At 38.5% G+C, this 9,151-nt stretch overlaps 1 protein-coding gene across 1 annotated transcript in view; it reads left to right on the top strand.

Moving 5' to 3' along the window:
* KIF4A (kinesin family member 4A) overlaps positions 1–9,151 on the top strand; it is a gene marked incomplete at its 5' end in the record, with an annotated part of 127,147 nt that overhangs the window by 90,864 nt on the left and 27,132 nt on the right. Inside the window, 2 exons of the mRNA XM_007470149.1 lie at positions 1,764–1,847; positions 3,064–3,177. Of these exons, the coding sequence (XP_007470211.1) occupies positions 1,764–1,847; positions 3,064–3,177 (198 nt within the window). The remainder of the gene's footprint in view (positions 1–1,763; positions 1,848–3,063; positions 3,178–9,151) is intronic.

Raw genomic sequence — 9,151 nt, 5'->3', positions numbered from 1 at the left:
TCAGCAGGGCTGCAGGACATAAGTTCAATGCACAACATTTGGTTGTGTTTCTATTCACTAACAATTTGAAAATGAAATTAAGAAAGTTCCTTCTATAATAAAATCAATAAGAATAAAATACTTAGGAATAAGCTTAACATGTGTAAGACTTACACACTAAAAACTACATCATTGAATTAATTAAAGATCTAAATAGGGCTTCCCTGCTGGTGCAGTGGTTAAGAATCCACCTGCCAATGCAGTGGACACGGGTTTGGGCCCTGGTCTGGGAAGATCCCACATGCTGCGGAGCAACTAAGCCCGTGCACCACAACTACTGAGCCTGTGCTCTAGAGCCTGCAAGCCACAACTACTGAGCCCATGCACCACAACTACTGAAGCCCGCATGCCTAGAGCCTGTGCTCCACAACAAGAGAAGCCTCCACAATGAGAAGCCCATGCACCACAATGAAGAGTAGCCCCCACTCGTTGCAACTAGAGAAAGCCTGCACACAGCAATGAAGACCCAACACAGCCAAAAAATAAATAAATAATTTTTTAAAAAAAGATCTAAATACATGGAACAATAATCCATGCTCATGGATGGGAAGACTTAATATTCTTAAGTTGGAATACCCCCTCAGATTGATCTACAGATTCAACACAATCCCAACCAAATTTCCTGTAGCTTATTGGTAGAAATTCACATGCTGATCCTAAAAGTCATGTGGAGATGCAGGTGACCCAGAATAGTCATAACAATCTTGAAAGAGAATAATACATTTGGAGATACCACATTTCCTGATTGCAACACAACCATCACCTCACATAGTTACCCCTTCTTTTCATTGTAGGGAGAACACTTAAGATATACTCTCCTAACAAATTTCAAGTATACAGTATAGTATTATTAACTATAGTTACTATGCTATACATAGATCCCCAGAACTTATTCATTTTATAACTAAAAGTTTGTACCCTTTGACCAACCTTTCCCCATTTTCCTCACTGCCCCCATCCCCTCCCCAGTACCTGGTAACTATCATTCTACTGTCTGGTTATATGAGTTTGACTTTTTTAGATTTCACATATAAGTGAGATCATATAGTATTTGTCTTTCTCAGTCTGCTTTATTTCACTTACCACAGTGACCTCCAGGTTCATCCATGTTGTTGCAAATAGCAGGATTTCCTTGTATGTGACTGAATGATATTCCATTGTATATACAGTTGACCCTTGAACAACATGGGTTTGAACTGCGCGGGTCAACTTATACATGTATTTTTTTCAATAGTAAATACTACACTACTATACTATCCACAGTTGGTTGAATCCATGGATGCAGAACCACAGATACGGAGGGCCAACTGTAAAGTTACACACGAATTTTCAACTGCATGGGGGTGGCGCCCCTAACCCCACGTTGTTCAGGCGTCAACTGTATACACATACCACATTTTCTTTATCCATTCATTTGTCAACAACTTAGGTCAACTTAGGTTGTCAACTTAGGTTGTTTCCATATCTTGGTTATTGTGAATAATGCTGCAACGAATATGGAAATGCAGATATCTCTTCAAGATACTGATTTCATTTCCTTTGGATATATATATACCCAGTAGTGAGATTGTCAGATCATATGGTCTTTCTATTTTTAATTTTTTAAGGAACCTCCATACTGATTTCCATAATGACTATACCATTGAAAGACTCTTCAGTTACATTATAAGGTTTTATTTTAGCTAGCTGAATAGCAATGAAAAGTCTGACTCTTTTCTTCTCAGGACCGTAAGAGGCAATATGAACTGCTCAAACTTGAAAGATGCTTCCAGAAACAGTCTAATGTGCTCAGACGTAAAACTGAGGAGGTAAGAAAATCCAATCTGCTAGATCAAGTGTATTATCACTTTCAGGCTTGGATGATGGCAGAGTAGTATCCCTTAAATGAGCCAGTGTCCTGAGAAACCAGGGATAACAGTCTTGACCAGCAGTTCCTAAGTCTTGATCCCTGTTTGTCATGAACTGTCAGCAGATAAAAACCTGATGAAAATGGCACTATTCAAATAAGGATTTTTTCTAATTGGGCTTGCTTCTTTCCAAACAAAACAAAACAAAACAAAAAGAGTAATTCTGATATATGACATTTCCAGATGCTTTCAATCTGCAGTGCTTCCTTGAAATTGTGTGCCTCCCTTAGGCTCTAAAGCAGTAGCTGTTCACCAGTGTTATGTACATGGAGACTTATAAATGTAGTTCCTATAAGAATTCAAACCCATAGAATTTTTTATTTTTCTTGACTAATATGCTAGAAATTATTAGAATGTTCTTTCATTTTTATTATGTTAATATAAATTCTTTTACTGAAGTAGAATATGTATACCTAAAAAGGGCACAAATATTGTGTACATCTCCATGAGTTATTCCAAAGTGAAAAAACCTGTACAACCATCAACCTAAGACAAACAAGTCACTACTAGAACCTTAGGACTTCATCCCCACCCCCTACCTGTTCTCTCTCCAAATGACGAGTCCTTCCCTCTTCCTCAGAGGTAACGACTGTCCTGACTTCTAACACTACAAATTATTTTTCCTGGTTTTGAAGGGAATTACAGAGAATGAAGTGCATCTTGTTTCTTTCATTTGGTAGTAGAATTGTAATAAACACCAATGCTGTTGCACGTAGGGGTGGTTTGCTCTGAACTTGCATTTCAGTATCTTTTGGCACAGGTACGTGAGCATTTCTGGTGAGTTACACCTAGGGGGGAAATGATGAATCACAGGGATTGTGTATGTTCAAGTTTAGTTAATAATGACAAACGATTTTCTATGGTGTGTGTACCAAAGTTTACTCACACTAGCCATGGATAAGAGTTTCAGTTGCTCCATATCCTCACTAACCTGGGGATTGTCAGTCGTTTTATTTTTCATCGTAGCCACTCCAGGGTTTGAGTAAAAGCATCTCACTGGGTTCTTATTTGTATTTCTCAGATGATTAGCTGTATGAATCATCAGATACATAATTAATGAAGAATGTTCTTCTTTCTACCCTTCAATTCAACATTACTATGAGCCATTTTTATTTAGGCAGCAGCTGCCAACAAGCGTCTCAAGGATGCTCTCCAAAAACAACGAGAGGTCGCAGAAAAGCGGAAGGAGACTCAGAGCCGTGGAATGGAAGGCACTACAGCTCGAGTGAAGGTATGGACAACTTGAACTGCCATTTGTCTTATGTACATTGGGGATAAGAAAAAATGGGAAGTAGCTTTCTTTTCGTTTAGAAGTAAACACTACAAAATCTGGAGTTCTACCTGAAAGCGTTATTTCCTAAAGATATGATTATCTCTGAACGGTTGTTAAAGACCATGAGTAGTGAACCCTTTCTATCCCTGCCCCTGTTCAGTTAATTTTTTAAGTTTTATTGAAGTATACTTGACCTACAATAAATTATACATATTTAAAGTGTACAGTTTAATAAGTTTTGACACAGATATGCACCCATTAAATCATCACCACAATCAAGGTAAAGTCAGTGTCCATCAGGACCAAAACTTTCTTCGTACACCTTTGTAATCCCTCCCTCCGCTCCCCAGTCTATCCCTCTACGCCCCATCTCCAGGCAGCCATTAATCTGCTTTCTGTCACTGGATTTTCTACATAGACGACCACATCATCTGTACACAGGGACAATTTTATTTATCCTTACCCACTCTGTATGCCTTCAAAAAAAAACTTTCTTGCCTTATTGTACTTGCTAGAACCTCCAATAAAATATTGAATAGAATAGGTGAAAAGAGAGCATCCTTGCTTTGTTCCCAATCTTAGAGAGAAAGCATTCAACTTTTCACAGTTAAGTACTATATTAGCTATAGGTTTTTTGTATATGTTCTCCATCAGGTTGAAGAAGTTCTTGTCTGTTCTTAGTTTGCTGAAAGTTTTTATGATGAATAGATGTTGGATTTTTTCAAAAGTTTTTTCTGAATCTTCTTGAGATGATCTTATGGTTTCTGATCTTTTTGAGATAATCTTCTTGAGGTGATCTTATGATCTTATAGTTGGTTTGTTTGTTTTTATTCAGTATGGCAAACAACATTGATTTTTTCCAATTTATTTTATTAAGGTATAACTGATGTACAGTAAGATCTACCCTTTTTACTGCAGTTCTGCAAGTTTTAACATCATATACAGGTGTATAACCACCACCACAATAAAAATATAGAATAGTTCTATATTCCTCTATAACACTTTGTAGTCAATTTCTCCCACATCCATATGCTGGCCCTTCACAGACACTGATCTGTATTCTGTCATTATTGTTTTCACTTTGCATTGCATCAGTGTCATATAACTGGAAACGTACAGTATGGCTTCTTTCACTTAGCATAAGGCATTTGATATTCATCCATGTTGTTGCCTGTATTATTCCATTGTATGGATGTTCCATAGTTTATCTATTCGCCTGTTAAAGGTTATCTTGGAGTCTTTTTTTTTCCTGGTTTTTGGTGATCATGAATAAGACCACTATAAAGACATTCACATACAGGTTTCTGTATAACAAAGGTAGTCATTTCACTTGGGTAAATACCTAGGAGTGGGATTGCTCGGTCATATGGTAAGTGTATGTTTAACTTTATAAGAAACTGCCAAGGGACTGCCCTAGTGGTCTAGTGGTAAAGAATCCACCTTCCAATGCAGAGGACGCAAGTTCAATCCCTGGTAAGGGAACTAAGATCCCACATGCCACGGGGCAACTAAGCCTGCACACCACAACTACTGAGTGTGCGCACCTCAACTAGAGAGCCCGAGTGCTGCAAACTACAGAGCCCATGCGCCACAACTAGGGAGAAGCCCGTGCGCCACAACTAGAGAGAAGCCCTTGTGCCTCAACAAAGAGCCCGAGAGCTGCAACGAAAGATCCCACATGCCACAACTAAGACCTGACACAGCCAAAAATAAAATTTTTAAAAATCTAATAATATCGGGCTTCCCTGGTGGCGCAGTGGTTGAGAGTTCGCCTGCCGATGCAGGGGACGCGGGTTCGTGCCCTGGTCTGAGAGGATCCCACGTGCCGTGGAGCGTCTGGGCCCGTGAGCCATGGCCGCTGAGCCTGCGCGTCCAGAGCCTGTGCTTTGCAACAGGAGAGGCCACAACAGTGAGAGGGCCACGTACCACAAAAAAACAACAACAACAACAAAAAAAAACAAACTACCAATGGCATTTTTCACAGAACTACAACAAAACACTTCACAATTTGTATGGAAACACAAAAGATCTCAAATAGCAAAAGCAATCTTGAGAAAGAAAAACGGAGCTGGAGGAATCAGTCTCCCTGATCTCAGACTATACTACAAAGCTATAGTAATCAAGACATTATGGCACTGGCACAAAAACAGAAATATAGATCAATGGACCAGGGTAGAAAGCCCAGAGATAAACCCACACACATATGGTCACTTTATCTTTGATAAAGGAGTCAAGAATACAAGAGTCATGTACCAAACTGTTCATTGCAGCTCTATTTACAATAGCCTGGAGATGGAAACAACCTAAGTGTCCATCATCGGATGAATGGATAAAGAAGATGTGGCACATATATACAATGGAATATTACTCAGCCATAAAAAGAAATGAAATTGAGCTATTTGTAATGAGGTGGATAGACCTAGAGTCTGTCATACAGAGTGAAGTAAGTCAGAAAGAGAAAGACAAATACCGTATGCTAACACATATATATGGAATTTAAGAAAAAAAATGTCATGAAGAACCTTGGGGTAAGACAGGAATAAAGATACAGACTTAGTAGAGAATGGACTTGAGGATATGGGGAGGGGGAAGGGTAAGCTGTAACAAAGCGAAAGAGAGGCATGGACATATATATATACTACCAAACGTAAGGTAGATAGCTAGTGGGAAGCAGCCACATAGCACAGGGAGATCAGCTCAGTGCTTTGTGACCACCTAGAGGGGTGGGATAGGAAAGGTGGGAGGGAGGGAGACGCAAGAGGAAAGAGATATGGGAACACACGTTTATGTATAACTGACTCACTTTGTTATAAAGCAGAAACCAACACACCATTGTAAAGCAATTACACTCCAATAAAGATGTAAAAAAAAAAAAACCAATAAAAAGTTAAAAGAAAAGAAAAACTACCAAATTTTTTTTTTTTTTTTAATTTGCGGTACGCAGGCCTCTCACTGCTGTGGCCTCTCCTGTTGCGGAGCACAGGCTCCAGACGCGCAGGGACAGCGGCCATGGCTCACAGGCCCAGCTGCTCCGCAGCATGTGGGATCTTCCCGGACCGGGGCACGAACCCGTGTCCCCTGCGTCGGCAGGCGGACTCTCAACCACTGCGCTACCAGGGAAGCCCAAAACTACCAAATTATTTATCTAGTTGTTCAGTGCTGGTATATAGAAATGCAACTGATTTTTGTATATTAACTTTTATCTTCTAACTTTATTAGTTTAGTGGCTATTTTGTAGGTTCTTTGGGACTCTCTACATAGACAATCATGCCATCTGTAAATAGTTTTATTTCTTCCTTTATAATCTATATGTCTTTTATTTATTTTACTTGCCCTGTTGCATTGGCTAGGACATTCAGGATGATGTTGAATAGGATTAGTGACAGTGGAAACCCTTCTGCTATTCCTGATCTCAGGGGAACAGTATTCAGTCTTTACCATTAAGTATGACATTAGCTATAGGTTTTCCATAGAGGCCCTTTATCAGCTTAAGGAAGTTCTTATCTATGCTTAGTTTGCTGTGAGTTTTTATCCTGAGTGGATGTAATTTTTTTTTTTTTTGGCCACACTGTGCAGTTTGCGGGATCTTACTTCCCTGACCAAGGATCAAACCCAGGCCCCCAGCAGTGAAAGTGCTGAGTCCTAACCACTGGACCACCAGGGAATTTCCAATGAGTGTATATAAATTTTGTCAAATACTTTTTATCTCTAGTTTGTTGGTTTGGTGAATGACTTTGATGTTCAAATATGGAACCAGCCTTGCATTCTTTGAATAAATTCCACTTGGTTGTGATATATCACCCTTTTTATGTGTTGTTGAATTCAACAATACATAAAATTTAAATTTTGCTAAAATAAAAATTTCGTGTAAAATTTTTGCTTCTGTGTTCATGAGGGATATTGGTCTGTTGTTTTCTTGTAGTGTCTTTGTCTGGTTTTGGTACCAAGACCTCTTAGAATACGTTAGAAACTATTGTCCCCTATTCAATTGTCTGTAAGAGTTTGTATAGAACTAGTATTGTTTTGTCCTTAAAAGTTTGGTATAGGGACTTCCCTGGTGGTCCAGTGGTTAAGAATCCGCCTTCCAATGCAGGGGATTGCGGGTTCCATCCCTGGTCAGGGAACTAAGATCCCACACACCACGGGGCAGCTAAGCCCACACACCACAACTGCCGAGCCCGTGTGCCGCAACTACAGAGCCCACAAGCTCTGGAGCCCATGCGCCACAACTATGGAGCCCACACGCTGCAACAGAAGATCCTGCATGCCGCAACTAAGACCTGATGCAGCCATAAATAAATAAATATTTTTAAAAATAAAAATAAAAATCCTTAAAAAAAAAAAAAGAAGAGGAAGTTTGGTACAGTTCACAAGTTAAGCCCATCTGGACATGAAGCATGTTTTTGTTAGTTGTTGCTTTTGGTGGGGAGGAGGGGTTAACTGTAATTCAGTTTTTTAAATAGATATAGGGTTGTTCGGGTTGTATATTTCCTCTTGAGTGGGCTTTGGTAGTTTGTGTGTTTCGTCTAAATTGTCAAATTTATTGGTGTGAAGTTATTCATAATATTTATTTATTATCCTTCTAATATCTGTAAAAACTGTAGTAATGTCCTCTGTCTCATTCCTGTTGATATTTTGTGTCTTTTCTCCTTTTTCTTGATCAGTTTGGCTAAGGTTTATCAAAGAACCAGCTCATTCTTACAAATGGTTAAAATAGTAAATTTTATGTTATGTATATTTTACCACAGTTAAAAACAATACCCACAAAACCCTAGCTCATTAATTTCCAATCTGACCTTTATTATTTCCTTATTTCTGCTTTGGATTTAATTGGCTTTTTTTCTTAAAGGTGGAACCTGAGGTCATTGATTTGAGTTCTTTTCTTTTCTAGTATAAACATTTAGTGCTATAAATTTCCCCTTCAATACTCCTTTAATGACATCCCACAAATTTTGATAGTTATGTTTTCATTCAATTCAAAATACATTCTAGGGCTTCCCTGGTGGTGCAGTGGTTGAGAGTCCGTCTGCCGATGCAGGGGACATGGGTTCGTGCCCTGGTCTAGGAGGATCCCACATGCCGTGGAGTGGCTGGGCCCGTGAGCCATGGCCGCTGAGCCTGCACGTCTGGAGCCTGTGCTCCGCAACGGGAGAGCCCACAATAGTGAGAGGCCCGCGTACAGGAAAAAAAAAAAAAAAACATTCTAATTTCCCTGTTGATTTCTTCTTTGATCCACAGTTATTTAAAATGATGTTATTTAGTTTCCAAATATTAGGAGATTTTTCCAAATATCTTTCTGTTATGATTCCTAATTTAATTTCATTGTGGTTAGAGACTATCCTTTATATGACTTGAATCCTTTTGAATTTATTGAGACTTATTATGGCCTAGAATATGGTCAGTCTTGGCAAATGTTCAAACTGTATGTACTTGAGAAGAATATATATTCTGCTATTGTTGGATAGGGTGTTCTACAAATGTCAATCATGTTAATTTGATTGATTGTGCCATTCATGTCTACTGTATTCTTGCTGATTTTCTGCCTACTTGTTCTATCAGTTACTTAGAGATGGGTATTGAAATCTTCAATTAGAATTATGGATTTGTCTTTTTCTTATTATAGTTCTGGTTTTGCTCTGTATATTTTGAAGTTCTGTTATTAGAGGCATAAACATGTAAGATTAATTGATCCCTTTATTATTATAATAATAAGTTTATTATTATGATCATTTTTATCCCTAGCAATATTCTTTGTTCTGAAATCTACTTTTTCTGATAACAATATAGTCCCTCCAGCTTTCTTTTAATGTTTGCATGGTATATTTTCTTAAATCCTTTTAGCTTTAACCTCTTTGTGACTTTGTGTGTTTTTAAAGTGTTTTTCTTGTAGGCAGTATACAGTTGAGTCTAGCTTTTTTTTTTTTTTTTTTTT

Source organism: Lipotes vexillifer, unplaced genomic scaffold (assembly GCF_000442215.2).
Source record: "Lipotes vexillifer unplaced genomic scaffold, Lipotes_vexillifer_v1.1 scaffold926, whole genome shotgun sequence".
NCBI lineage: Eukaryota > Metazoa > Chordata > Mammalia > Artiodactyla > Lipotidae > Lipotes > Lipotes vexillifer.
This window is presented reverse-complemented; position numbering and strand designations above follow the sequence as displayed.